General features: G+C 45.0%; 1 protein-coding gene across 7 annotated transcripts in view; it reads left to right on the forward strand.

Annotated features, from left to right (window-relative positions):
- DNAJB6 (DnaJ heat shock protein family (Hsp40) member B6) overlaps window positions 1–13,838 on the forward strand; it is a 72,702-nt gene that overhangs the window by 39,694 nt on the left and 19,170 nt on the right. For 6 of the 7 annotated variants that reach the window (XM_053608845.1, XM_053608850.1, XM_053608848.1 and 3 more), the window contains 3 exons: window positions 3,953–4,084; window positions 9,057–9,222; window positions 9,722–9,792. In XM_053608845.1, coding sequence (XP_053464820.1) covers window positions 3,953–4,084; window positions 9,057–9,222; window positions 9,722–9,792 — 369 coding nt within the window. The remainder of the gene's footprint in view (window positions 1–3,952; window positions 4,085–9,056; window positions 9,223–9,721; window positions 9,793–13,838) is intronic. The other variant, XM_053608849.1, reaches the window with a different exon arrangement.

Below are 13,838 nucleotides of genomic sequence, written 5' to 3' on the forward strand. Positions count from 1 at the left end.
TTTTTTTTTTGTGATTTTTGGCCAGGGCTGGGTTTGAACCCGCCACCTCCGGCATATGGGACTGGCGCCCTACTCCTTGAGCCACAGGCGCGGCCCCCGACCTAGTTTTTCTATTCCTTTTTTTTGAGACAGAGCCTCAAACTGTCACACTGGGTAGAGTGCTATGGCATCACAAGTCACAGCAACCTCCAGCTCCTGGGCTCAAGCCATTCTCCTGCCTCCGCCTCCCAAGTAGCTGTGACCACAGGCGCCTGCCACAACGTCTGGCTATTTTTTTTCATTGCAGCCGTCATTGTTTGGCGGGCCTGGGCAGGATTTGAACCTGCCAGCTCAGGTGTATGTGGCTGGCACCTGAGCTGATAGTTTTTCTGTTCTTAATAGCAGTATCACTCAGGCTCTGGTTCAAGATGCACACAAAAGCTAAATGACTTGTGGACACCTTTAACGAGTTTAGTTGCCATGTGAATTTAAAGAAATTTTTACTGACTGTGCGCAGTGGCCCACATCTGTAATCCTACACTCTGGGAGGCTGAGACAGCTGGATTTTCTGAACTCAGGAGTTTGAGACCAGCCTTAGAGTGAGACCTTGTCTCTTAAAAAAAAAAAATAGCCAGACATTTTGCTGGGTACCTGTAGTCCCAGCTGCTTGGGAGGCTGAGGTAAAGGAATCTCTTTAGCCCAAGAGTTTGAGATTTGCTGTGAGCTGTGATGTGATGGCACTCTACTGAGACCTGCAAAGTGAGACTTTGTCTTCAAAAAAACACAGAACTTTTTTTAAACTAATGTTTATAGTGTTGATGAAGGTAAATTGCAGAAAGATTAAAGAAATTGAATTATTCAATATAACTGAAGTTTCAAAGTGTGCAAAAGAATAGCTTGGTTTATTTATGTATTTATTTTGAGACAGTTTTACTTTGTCACCCTGAGTAGAGTGTCATGGCTTTATAGCTCACAGCAACCTCAAACTCTGGGGCTCAAATGATCCTCTTGTCTCAGACTCAGCCGTCATTGTTGTTTGGCGGGCCCAGGCTGGATTTGAACCCACCAGCTCAGGTGTATGTGGCTGGCGCCTTAGCCACTTGAGCCACAGGCAGTGAGCCCCAGCTAGTTTTTCTATTTGTAGACGTGGGGATCTTGCTTTGCTCTGGCTGGTCTCAAACTCATGAGACCAAGTAATTCACTTGCCTCAGCCTCCCAGAATAGTAGGATTAAAGGCGTGAGCCACCCCGCTGGGCCTAGTATAACTTGGCTTAGAGATTCTCTGGTATATTGCTCACCTCCTGAACGTGCTTTTTCAATTTTTCTTATTGTTATTACATTTATTTTTGTTAAGATGAGGTCTTGCTCTTTTGCCCTGGCCAAAGTATCGTGGCATTGTCATAGCTTGCTACAACCTCACATTTCTGGGCTGAAGTGATTCCCTGCCTTAGCCTCCTGAGTAGCTGGTACTACAGGTACATACCATCATGTCTGGCTAGTTTTTTTATTTTTAGGAGAGACAGTCTGGCTTTTGTTAAGGGTGGTCTTGAACTCCTGACCTCAAGCAATTCTGCCTGGGCCTCGCAGAGTGCTAGGATTGCAGGAGTGAGTTGTTGCCTTTGGTCTTTTTAACAGATTGAAAAAAAAGCACCCAGGCTGGGCACAGTGACTGTTCATAGGCACCATCATGCCTCACCGCAGCCTTGGACTGCTGGGCCTGAGGGATTCTTCCCTGGAGTTGTGACTGCAGGTGGTCTCCACCATGGCCTATTTGCAGACGCGTCTCCCCACCCCCCAAAGATAGATCCTCACTCTGTTCCTCAGGCTAGAATGCTGTGGCACCAGCCTAGCCGACCTCAAAACTTCTGGGCTCAAGGAGTCCTCCTGCCTCAGCCTTCCCGAGTGCTGGAACTACAGGCGTGAGCCACCACCCCGTCCAGTCGATGTTTTTTCAGTAGTTATCTTGAAGGTGAGAGTAAGAATTAATTGTGTAGTAAATTGACACTGTGCTTGTAACGTTGATGTAATAGTTTATCTGCCATCTTAGATGACGCTGGGTAGAGAGCGTCACTGGCACAGTTGGTGTGTTAAGTCACGGCAGTAGATTAGAAAGTTCTTCACTAAATAACATACTTTGATTCTCTTTGAATAGATGAATCTTTGTAGCCTCTGGAGAAAATGACAATATTACTACCAGTTTTAGATAGAAGGTTATGATGTAACATTTTTTTGGTCTGTATTTAACCTTCAGCAAAATAGTCGGTTCAGTAGCTTTTTATAAAGTAACTTACAAATGATGTTAACCTTTTTATAAGTAAAAGGATAGTATTTTGTAATGGAATGTAGGACATAAATTGCAAAATCAGTTCAAATAGTTTGGGTCAGATTGTTGGTGATGATGCTGATTTCCCGTCCTCATCAGCACCTGTGCTGGTCTGGGGCCCAGGGTCTGTGTGGGGCTGTGTCTGCCTCTTGCCTTTGCCTCACACACACACAGTGACCAGTGCTTTAAATTAGTCTACTTAGGCGCCACTAGACTCCAGGGTGGGTAAAGGTCAAGTGCATGCCTCTTCTGTTCCTCCCTGCCCCCGTGCTGCTGCCTCCTTAGGACCCATCTGCCAGGGTCTCAGCTAGCTGCTCCTGTGTGCAGACCCTGCTGGAGCCTGCCCGGTGTGCTGTGCTGTTTTAGCGCTGCTGTGGCTGCAGGCTGGTGCTTAGCCACCACTCCCTTGATGGTTCTGAAGTGTCGTCTGCCTGCCTTGGTCAGACCCCCTCTCTGGCTGGCCGCAGACCGTCCCACTGTGTCGTCCGCTGTTTCCCTGTCATGGATCGCTGTTCTCTTTCCCCCACATGCATTTGCATCTTCAATTTTCTCACAGATTTCTCTTAAAAAATAGAATATGTATTTATAACATAGAACCCACATAAATTTTAAATAAAATAGTTTGTATAACTCTTGTTTTCAGTTAAATTGATTGGTGCCTGTAGCAAAGGAAAATGAAACTCATTTCTGTTTTTTATTTCCAGGAACATTGTATTTCTAATAGCAATGTGATGCCTACTGGTGTCAGTAATTCTCTGTTATGCGATGGTAAAACAGTGTTAAGTCTGCTAATTAATGTTTATTTGAATTTGATTTCAATCCTTTGGGAAACCTTTTGAGACATCAAGCTTAAAAGTAAAAGGAATTGGTTGGGTGGCACCTGTGGCTCAGTGAGCAGGGCGCCGACCCCATATACCGAGGGTGGCGGGTTCAAACCCCACCCCAGCCAAACTGCAACAAAAAATAGCCGGGCGTTGTGGCGGGTGCCTGTAGTCCCAGCTACTCGGGAGGCTGAGGCAAGAGAATCGCCTAAACCAGGAGTTGGAGGTTGCTGTGAGCTGTGATGCTACGGCACTCCACTGAGGGTGACAAAGTGAGACTCAGTCTCCAAAAAAAAAAGTAAAAGGAATTGGCAAGCCTTCTGGCCCAGGCTCTCCAGCACATTGTGTTCCTCGCCTGGCTGCACCAGGCTCCGGTGGTGTGCCACATATGTGCATGTCACAATAATCCATTTCTGTGTTTAGGTCTGGGTTACTTTGAAGAAGGCACAGGGGTCATGGAGAATGGCAACAGAGGTGTCAGACTCTCTTGATTCCTCACGTGGTGGCAACAGGAAGAGTCTAAGCACGATCTTTATTGAAGGGCTGTGTTAAGTAGCTGTCTGCATTTGAAGAAGGGTACTTTATTAATCCCGATTTTATATGTATGAACAATAAGCTGTTTCTTATTAACAGTTTGGTTATTTTACCACAGCTACAGCTAAAGGAGAAGGTAAAACTGTTGGAGATGGTATTTAAGGTACTTCTCAGATACAAGCTTCTTTCTTGTCTGTGTTCTGCTTCTGGGTAGAATGACGCCTTTGTAAGGAAGGCATCAACCTTGTCCTCTTACTGAAGAGTTTTAACAGCATGCATTCATGTTTGTTTTCAGAAGACCCATTTGAGGACTTTATTGGGAATCAGAGGGGTCTCCGAGGAAGCAGAACCCGAGGAACAGGGTCGTTTTTCTCTGGCTTCAGTGGATTTCCACCTTTTGGAAGTGGATTTTCTTCTTTTAATACAGGTATTAAATTCCTATATACAATCTGTTATCTGAACAGAAATTAGTGCTTAGAATGCTCAAAAGTAGCTTAAAGCATGTTTGGTAGAATAGTTTTGTAAATTTCCCAACATTTCAAATCTGTACTTTTAATAACCTACATTTTCCCCTAATCTTCTAAGGAATGTTGTACTTGAAAACCTTAAAATCGGGCGGCGCCTGTGGCTCAGTCGGTAAGGCGCCGGCCGCATATACCGAGGGTGGCGGTTTCAAACCCGGCCCCTGCTGAACTGCAACCAAAGAATAGCTGGGCGTTGTGGCGGGCGCCTGTAGTCCCAGCTACTCGGGAGGCTGAGGCAAGAGAATCGCTTAAGCCCAGGAGTTGGAGGTTGCTATGAGCTGTGTGATGCCACGGCACTCTACTGAGGGCCATAAAGTGAGACTCTGTCTCTACAAAAAAAAAAAAAGAAAACCTTAAAATCTTGCCTTCTTTTTGAGACAGAGTTTCACTAAACTTTGGCAAAGTGCTTTGGTGTCATAGCTCACAGCAACTTCAAACTCTTGGGCTCAAGTGATCCTCTTATCTCAGCCTCCTGAGTAGCTGGGACTATAGGCATCTGCCATAATGCTGGGCTAGATTTTTTATTTTTAGTAAAGGGTCTTGCTCTTGCTCAGGCTGGTCTTTTCCTGAGTTTAGGCAGTCCACCTGCCTCCACCTCTCTGTGTGCTAGGAGTACAGGTGGGAGCCCCTGCATCCAATCTTACTGTTAAAAGATACTTTAATGAGGGCGGCGCCTGTGGCTCAAGGAGTAGAGCGCTGGGTCCCATATGCCAGAGGTGGTGGGTTCAAACCTAGCCCCGGCCAAAAACCAAAAAAAAAAAAGGTACTTTAATGAAATTCATGGGTATAAAAGGGGCAGTGTGTATTCTGGACAAGTATCTGGTAAATATTTATTTTATCTAACACTCTTCGCAGTCATCACAAAAATACACACACAGGTAGTATCCCTTGGAATCAGAAGGCTGGTCCATGGCTAAGGTGTTTGCCTAGTGTAGTGCCTGACCAGACACTTTTAGATTTTTTTTTTTTTTTTTTTGAGATGGAGCCTCAAGCTGTCACCCTGGGTAGGGCGCTGTGGCATCACAGCTGACAGCAACCTCCAACTCCTGGGCTCAAGCGATTCTCCTTCCTCCACCTCCCAAGTAGCTGGGACTACAGGCGCCTGCCGCAACGCCTGGCTATTTTTTGGTTGCAGCTGTCATTGTTGTTTGGCAGACCCGGGCTGGATTCAAACCCGCCAGCTCAGGTGTATGTGGCTGGCACCTTAGCCGCTTGAGCCACAGGCGCCAAGCTGAGACAGCTTTTAGTTTGCCGTAGGAAGGGCCGTCATGAACTGGAGGAATACATGATAAGCATTCCTCACACAGCTATAGGTATCATCAGAAGGATTCAAACTTGTCTGCCAACTCTTTTCTGTTTTGAGACAGTGTCACTTTGTAGCCCTCAGTAGAGTGCTTTGGTGTCACAGCCCACAGCAATCTCAAACTCTTAGGATCCAGCTCTTTTCTGCCTCAGCCTCCTAAGTAGTTGGGACTATAGGTGCCTGTCATAGAGCCTGGCTGTTTTTTTTTTTTTTTTCCTTCTTTCTTTTCTTTTCTTATTTCTGAGACAGTCTCAAGCTATGGCCTTGGTCATAGCTCACAGCAACCTCCAGCTTGGGCTCAAGCAATGCTCTTGCCTCACTTTTTCTATTTTTAGTAGAGACGGGGTCGTGCTCTTGGCTCAGGCTGGTCTTGAACTCCTGAGCTCAAGCTGTCCACCCACCTCAGCCTCCCAGAGTGCTGGGATTATTCCCCAGGAGAGCTCTCTTTTGATGGTAACCACAGGACTAAAGGGTGAATAAGAGAAAGCTGATTAAAAGTACCAAGTAAATAGTCTTTCATTTAAAAAGTGAATGGCTGGGCGGCGCCTGTGGCTCAGTCGGTAAGGCGCCAGTCCCATATGCAGAGGGTGGCGGGTTCAAACCCGGCCCCGGCCAAACTGCAACCGAAAAATAGCCGGGCGTTGTGGCGGGCGCCTGTAGTCCCAGCTGCTCGGGAGGCTGAGGCAAGAGAATTGCTTAGGCCCAGGAGTTGGAGGTTGTTGTGAGCTGTGTGTGGCCACGGCACTCTACGGAGGGACATAGAGTGAGACTCTGTCTCTACAAAAAAAAAAAAAAAGTGAATGGCTAACATGTAGATGCTATTCCTCCTACTAAGGAGCCTCTGGGGTATCATGTGGCCTCAGGTTCACTCTCTAGATTAGGGTTTCCTCAACCTTTTTAATCTCAATGGCACATTTGAACCTATAGTGAAACTGCGGTGACTGACTTACATTATGTTGATTAAAAAAGAAAAAAAATATTCTTACTGGGCTTTGACCTTCTGAAAATAATTTAATTAATGATCTTTTAATTTTATTTTATGTCACCTTCGGTAGAGTGCTGTAACATCACAGCTCACAGCAACCTCAAACTCTTGGGCTTAAGTGATTCTCTTGCCTCATCCTCCCAAGTAACTGGGACTATAGGTGCCTGCCACAACGCCCGGCTATTATTTTGTTGTTTAGCAGGCCCGGGCTGGATTCAAACCCACAGCCTTGGTGTATATGGCTGGCGCGTAACCACTGTCCTACAGGCACCAAGACTTTTTTTTTTTTTTTTTTTTTTGAGACAGAGTCTAAGTTTGTCCTACCATCACAGCTCACAGAAAGCCACCTCAAACTCTTGGGCTCAACTGATTCTGTTGCCTCAGCCTTCTGAGTGGCTGGGGCTACAGGCACCCACCACAGCTGGCTGTTTTTAGAGATAGGATCTTGGTCTTGCTCAGGCTGGTCTGTCATTCCTGAGCTCGGGCAGTCTACCTGTCTCAGCTTCCCCGAGTGCTGAATTACAGGCACGAGCACTGCACCTGGCCAGTGATCTTTAAAAGTTTTGCGTGGCACACCTGACACCCTCTCCGGCACCCCATGTGCTGTGGCACCCTGGTTGAAAATCCCTGCTCTAGATCCTCGTGTGCAGTGTGGCAGCCACTGCGTGCTTGGGATGTGGCTGGTCGAGATCCAGATGTCATGAGTGTGGTAAGTGATGTTGGGTAAGGTGGCTCACACCTATAATCCCAGCACTCTGGGAGACCGAAGCTGGATTGCCTGAGCTCAGGAGTTGGAGACCAGCCTAAGAAAGAAAAAGACTCCTTCTCTACTAAAAATAGAAAAACTAGCTGGCGTGGTGCTGGGCACCTATATTTCCAGCTGCTTGTGAGGCTGAGGCAAGGGGATCACTTGAGTCCAAAAGTTTGAGGTTGCTGTGAGCTGTGATGACTCCTCGGTACTCTCCAGGGTGACACAGTGAGAATGTGCCTTTAAAAAAAAAAAAAAAAGCATGGCTTGATACCTGTAGCTCAAGCTGGCTAAGGCGCCAGCCACATACACCAGAGCTGATGGGTTCGTAATCCAGCCCGGACCTGCCAAACAACAATGACAACTACAACCAAAAAGATAGTGGAGCGTTGTGGCAGGCACCTATATAGTCTCAGCTACTTGGGAGGCAGAGGCAGGAGAATCGCTTGAGCCCAGGAGTTGGATGTTGCTGTGACCTGTGATGCCACCGCACTCCACTGAGGGTGACAGCCTGAGACTGTGTCTCCCGCCCCCCCCCCCCAAAAAAAAAAAAAAAAAAAAAAAAGAGGCTTGGTGCCTGTGGCTCAAGCAGCTAAGGCACCAGCCACATACACCTGAGCTGGTAGGTTCGAATCCAGCCTTGGCCCGCCAAACAACAATGATGGCTGCAACCAAAAAATAGCCGGGCATTGTGGTGGGCGCCTATAGTCCCAGCTACTTGGGAGGCGGAGGCAGGAGAATCACTTGAACCTAGGAGTTGGAGGTTGCTGTGAGTTGTGATGTCACAGCACTCTACCAAGGGCGACAAAGTGAAACTGTCTCAAAAAAAAAAAAAAAAAAAAAGTGTGGAATATGCCCTGAAGTCCAAAGACCTGATGTGAAAAACTGCTCCAACAATTATATGCTAAAGAAAACATTATTAAAATCGCGCTGATTTTTATTTTTTAGTAAGGCCATTAGATAATACGAAATTACATATGTACCTCACCATACAGTACAACCTCATAGCTGACTGCTCCTGATGTTGACTTAATTTTCAGAGACGGGCACCTGCCTAGATCCTTATGTTGACCAGTTTGTTACAGTTCCTTGGGTGGTCAACTTACAGACGTTCTGTATTTTTTCTTTTTGTTTTGGATGCCACTAGTTGTTGAGACTATTATTGCTTAGGTGATTTCTTTTTTTGTTGCAGTTTTTAGCTGGGGCTGGGTTTGAACCCGCCACTTCCGGCATATGGGGCCGGCACCCTACCCCTTTGAGCCACAGGTGCTGCCCGGTGATTTCATCATGTTTAGGAGCATGTGTTTTTTTGTTTTTTTGGGTCAGTCTCATTCAGTCACCCTGATGTTGAGTGTCATTTGTTTGATTGCAAATGTTTGATAAGTGGATGAGTATTAAGCTCCCATTGCAAGGACAAGGCCATTGGTTCTGAGGTGGTGTGGCCACTTTGTTCCTGTGAGATAAAGGTACACCTTGCCACCTGCCCTCTCTGGTGTTTGATGCTGAGTGCATCACTCAGAAATAGGGAGGATTCCTGTTTCACCTGTTGGAAATGCCAGGTGGGTCCATCAGAGCTCCTTTGGGAAGGGGGAGAACAAGTGTGACTGGAACGAAGTAGCTGCCTGTGTTCCCCCATGTATGGAGAGGAGCTAGGAGAGGCCCTGGCGTCTGTGTGCCCGTCTCATGGGCGCTTGAGCCCAGGTAATGTAGTATGTTACACATGAGCTCCACATTGTAACTTCAAACGATCTTGTCTCTGTTTTGAAACTTAGCAGTGTTTGCGTTAACACTTGACATAATCATCTCTAATCAGTTTTCTTTTTTGCTGCTTTCCTACAGGATTTTCTGTGGGATTTCCTGCAGGATTTTCTTCATTTGGGTCGCTAGATCACGGAGGTCTGACTTCATTCTCTTCCACATCATTTGGTGGTAGTGGGATGGGCAACTTCAAGTCTGTATCGACTTCTACAAAAATAGTTAATGGCAGAAAGATCACTACAAAGAGGTACAGTGGTGTTATACTTTGTATTTTTAGTAAGTAGGCATAGTTTTTTATTGGTGCCACATTTACATTGCACATGGCCTAGAGTGCGACGCACAGGCCGTGAAGGTCTTTTATCTCCACATTAAGAAGAGCTTTGCCTTTCATCTTCGTATGAATGTTAGTCCACTAGCAGTGCCTGTTAGTGCCATGTTCAAGGTGCCATGACTCAGGGTTGTGCCTCGTAGTTCCCGGCATGTCAGTGGTGAGGAGAGGCCATTAGCAGTGATGACTTCACTGTGGCTGGTGGTACCGGTCAGGTCTGTACTGTTTGATACAGAACTTATCTTGGTCAGAATAAATGTATTTTATGAAAGAAGTGTCTGTTGTCAACAGGTTGGCTTCTGTGATTTTTCAGTCTGAAAATTACTTTTCCTGTGTTTATTGCAATGATGTCTTTTATTATTTGTGGACATTCACATGTATTTTAAGAAAAGATTTTAAAATTTACGTTATCCTACAGAATCGTGGAGAATGGTCAAGAAAGAGTGGAAGTTGAGGAAGACGGGCAGCTCAAGTCCCTGACAATAAATGGTAAGGAGCAGCTGCGCTTGGATAACAAGTGACTCAACGCACGCGTTTAACAGAAATGTTAACTGTAACAAGCACCATTTGAGGATTAACAGGAACTTTTTTTGAAGATTTCAAACGAACTCGACTTTCAGTATCACTGTACCTAATCTGAGTATTTATAAACAGCTCATCGGAGCCATATTTGTCATAGACTTTTGAGTTTATTGTTGGGACCACATAATAGGACCATTTATTTGTCTTTAAAATTGTTGTAAATTTCTGTATGCACTTTGCTTTTTTATTAAACGTACTCCAGGTGAGCCCGACTCCTCAGTAGTGGTAGAACAGAGTGTGCACTAACACCAGCATGGACCTGCTTTTCCATTGTGTCTGAAACGTGAGCCACGTAGCGTCAGCCTGCTGTGAAGTTAGCACCGCAGGATGAACCTTCTACAGAAATAATTTTGGTTTTTTTCAGTATTTAGTAGTGAAAGATATTAACACATTAATGGTAAAACATTTCTGGTTTACTATAAGGATGTTTTCTAGCTGTGCATGAATGCTGGCATCTTAGTAAGTTTTGACAGTTGTTTAAATATGTAATGTTAAGCTTAGGTTTAAAAAGTAAAGCTGGTATACTGGGTCTTTGTCATTTGCTTTAAAAAAAAAAAATAAATGCGAATGTCTTTGGTGCATTCTTTCCTGAGTGGGATCTGTAGCCTTCTTGTGTCTGTGTATGATTTTGTGGCTGGGCTTCTGGTTTCACTTCACTAGTGTTTGTTCTGTTCATTAAGGTGGATGCCAACCTGCAGTTACATGTCGACATTTTCTTCAGTGTATTTGGAGAGTATATGGAGAGATATTCACAAGTAATGATTTAGAAGTCTATCACACAGTTTATTATGGTAACATTTCTATGGGGGAGGGAAGAAATAGTTATATAATTTTTCATTCTTAAAAGTATGTTCTAGTTTTTTAGGATATATTTGATGTAAGATCACTTATGGACAATATGCTTGATAAACTCATGGAGTGATTAAGATGTGAGCAAAAATAAAGGCATTTCTTTTGTTTCTCAATCTGTAATACTTCATCATCGCCGCTGGTAACTAGAATTCTGGCCTTAAAAGAATATTAATTAAACCAGACTTTGCTTTTAAACGATCCTATTCTGTTTTGTTATGGAAATAAACAGTATAAAACCTGTTAGAAAGGAGGGTAGTTGCTCTGACAAATACCTGCCAGTGCTGGTTTAGCTAGGGGACCTGGGGGATTGCTTGCCATACCACTGAGCGTTTAAGAACCTAATGTATTGTGACTGAAAAAAAGTAAGAGGTATTTTATGAAATTTCATAGGAACTTTCAAAAGAAGCATAGAAATAGGTGTTTGTGGAGATGGTGGAACTGAAAAAAAAAAAACAGTGAGTGATACGCCTTAATGTGTTGCGTTGGCAGTGACCTAGCTGACAGCCCTGCATCTCTTTGGATGAGGTAGGTGTGTCACATTTCAGACGCAGTGTTGTAAATGCAGTTTCACAGGTAGGATTTTAGTGTGACACAGGTTAGATGGCTTTTGTTATTAAATGAAAAATTCAAGCAGATGTTTTGTTTTTCTGAAGAGCTTTGTTCTTTTTCATTAATGGTGCTGGGGATGGGGTGAGCCTTCCATGCCCAGCTATGGCCAGAGAGACCAGGTATCTGAATGGAAATACTGTCTCATCATTGTTGAAGTCACCCAGGAAGCATTTTCTGTAGCTTTGGTGTTACGGAATTTCGAACCCGTTAGGATGTTCTAGATTATTAAGTTTTTTTTTTTTTTTTTGGAGAGTTTATCATGTTGCCCTCGGTAGAGTGCCGTGGCGTTACAGCTCACAGCAACCTCAAAGTCTTGGGCTCAATCAATTCTCTTGCCTCAGCCTCCCAGGTAGCTGGGACTATAGGCACCCGCCACAATGCCTGGCTATTTTTTCTTTTGCAGTTGTTGTTTAGCTGGCCCGGGCCAGGTTTGAACCTGCCAGCCTGGTGTATGTGGCTGGTGCCCTACTCACTGAGCTACAGGTGCCACTGTTTTTTTTTTTAGAGACAGAGTTTCACTTTGTCACCCTCAGTAGCGTGCTGTGGTGTCACAGCTAACAGCAACCTCCAGCTCTTGGGCTTAGCTAAGCGATTCTCTTGCCTCAGCTGGGACTACAGGTGCCCGCCACAAAGCCTGGCTGTTTTTTGTTATTGTTGCAGTTTGGCCAGTGCCGGGTTCGAACCTGCAACCCTCCGCATATGGAGCCAGCGCCCTACTTACTGGGCCATAGGCACCACCCTATTATTATTTTTTGAGATAGAATTTCATTATGTCGCCCTTGGTAGAGTGCAGTGGCATCGTAGCTCACAGCAACCTCAAACTCTTGGCTTAAGCGATTCTCTTGCCTCAGCCTCCTGAATAGCTGGGACTACAGGCGCCTGTCACAATGCCTGGCTGTTTTTTGGTTGCAGTTATCATTGTTGTTTAGCAGGCCCAGGCCGGGTTTGAACCCGCCAGCCTCAGTGCATGTGGCTGGCACCCTACTTGCTGAGGTATGGGTGCCAAGCCACCACAGTTTTTTTTTTTTGTAGAGACAGAGTCTCACTTTATGGCCCGAGGTAGAGTGCCATGGCATCACACAGCTCATAGCAACCTCCAATTCCTGGGCTTAAGCAATTCTCTTGCCTCAGCCTCCCAAGTAGCTGGGACTACAGGCGAGTCCCAGAGTCCTAGGATTATAGGCATGAGCCACCGCACCTGGCCTTGTACCATAGTTTATTGAACTGTTCATGTGTTGAAGGGCACCTGGATTGTTTCCACATCTTGGCAGTTGTGAATTGGGATGCTATTCAAGTACAAATGCTCCTGTGATACACTCATTTTTTTGTTTTTCTCTTCTGGGTCCTTGAGGACTCCCCATACTTCTTTCCATAAAGGCTGTGCCAGTTTGCCATCCCACCAACAGTGCAGGGCTTTCCCCTTCTCCCTCCACATACTAGCGTCTGCTGCGTTGAGGCCTTGTGAAGTGGGCCGTTCTCACTGGGTCAGGTGGTACCTCAACGTGGTTTTGATTTGCATTTCTCCTGACGATTAAGGATGATAAACATTATATGTTTGTTGGGCATTTGTCTCCATGAGAAATGTCAGTTCCCCAATTTTTTTTTTTTTTTTTGCATTTTTTGGCTGGGGCTGGGTTTGAAACCGCTGCCTCTGGCATCTGGGACCGGCTCCCTACTCCTTTGAGCCACAGGCGCCACCTGAATTGCCCAATTTTTTATGGGGTTTGGTCTTTTACTGAATTGCTTGAGTTCTTTGTAGAATCTGGTGATTTACTCTTTGTCAGATGTATGGCATGCAGACTATCTTCCCCCATCTCTTTGCTTTGATAATTGTATCCTTAGCTGTGCAGAAACCTTTTTTTTTTTTTTATTGTTGGGGATTCATTGAGGGTACAATAAGCCAGGTTATACTGATTACATTTGTTAGGTAAAGTCCCTCTTGCAATCATGTCTTGCCCCCAGAAGGTGTGGCACGCACCAAGGCCCCACCCCCTCCCTCCTTCCCTCTGTGTAGAAACTTTTTTTTTTTTTTTTTGCAGTTTTTGGCTAAGGCTGGGTTTGAACCCACCACCTCCAGCATATGGGGCTGGCGCCCTACTCGTTTGAGCCACAGGCACCACCCTGTGTGTAGAAACTTTTTAACATGATCAGGTCCCATTTAGTTGTGTTGCTGTGATTGCCTTTGGGTCTTGTTAATAATTTTTTTTCCTTTAGACTGACAAATTTATGAGTTTTCTTCATGCTTCTATGGATTTTACTGTTTCATGTCTTAGATTTAAATCTTGTGAGTTAATTTTTCTGAGTGATAAGAGGTGTGGACCCAGTTTCAGCCTTTTACATGTGGCTGTCAAGTTCTTCCAGCAGCATTTATTGAATAGGGATTGTTTTCCCTGGTGTGTGCTTTTGTTTGCTTTATCAAGATCAGATGGCAACATGAGGCTGGTTCCATCTCTAGATTCTCTGTTTAATAAATCTTTGTCTAATTCTATGCC

Source organism: Nycticebus coucang, chromosome 11 (genome assembly GCF_027406575.1).
Source record: "Nycticebus coucang isolate mNycCou1 chromosome 11, mNycCou1.pri, whole genome shotgun sequence".
NCBI classification, from domain to species: domain Eukaryota; kingdom Metazoa; phylum Chordata; class Mammalia; order Primates; family Lorisidae; genus Nycticebus; species Nycticebus coucang.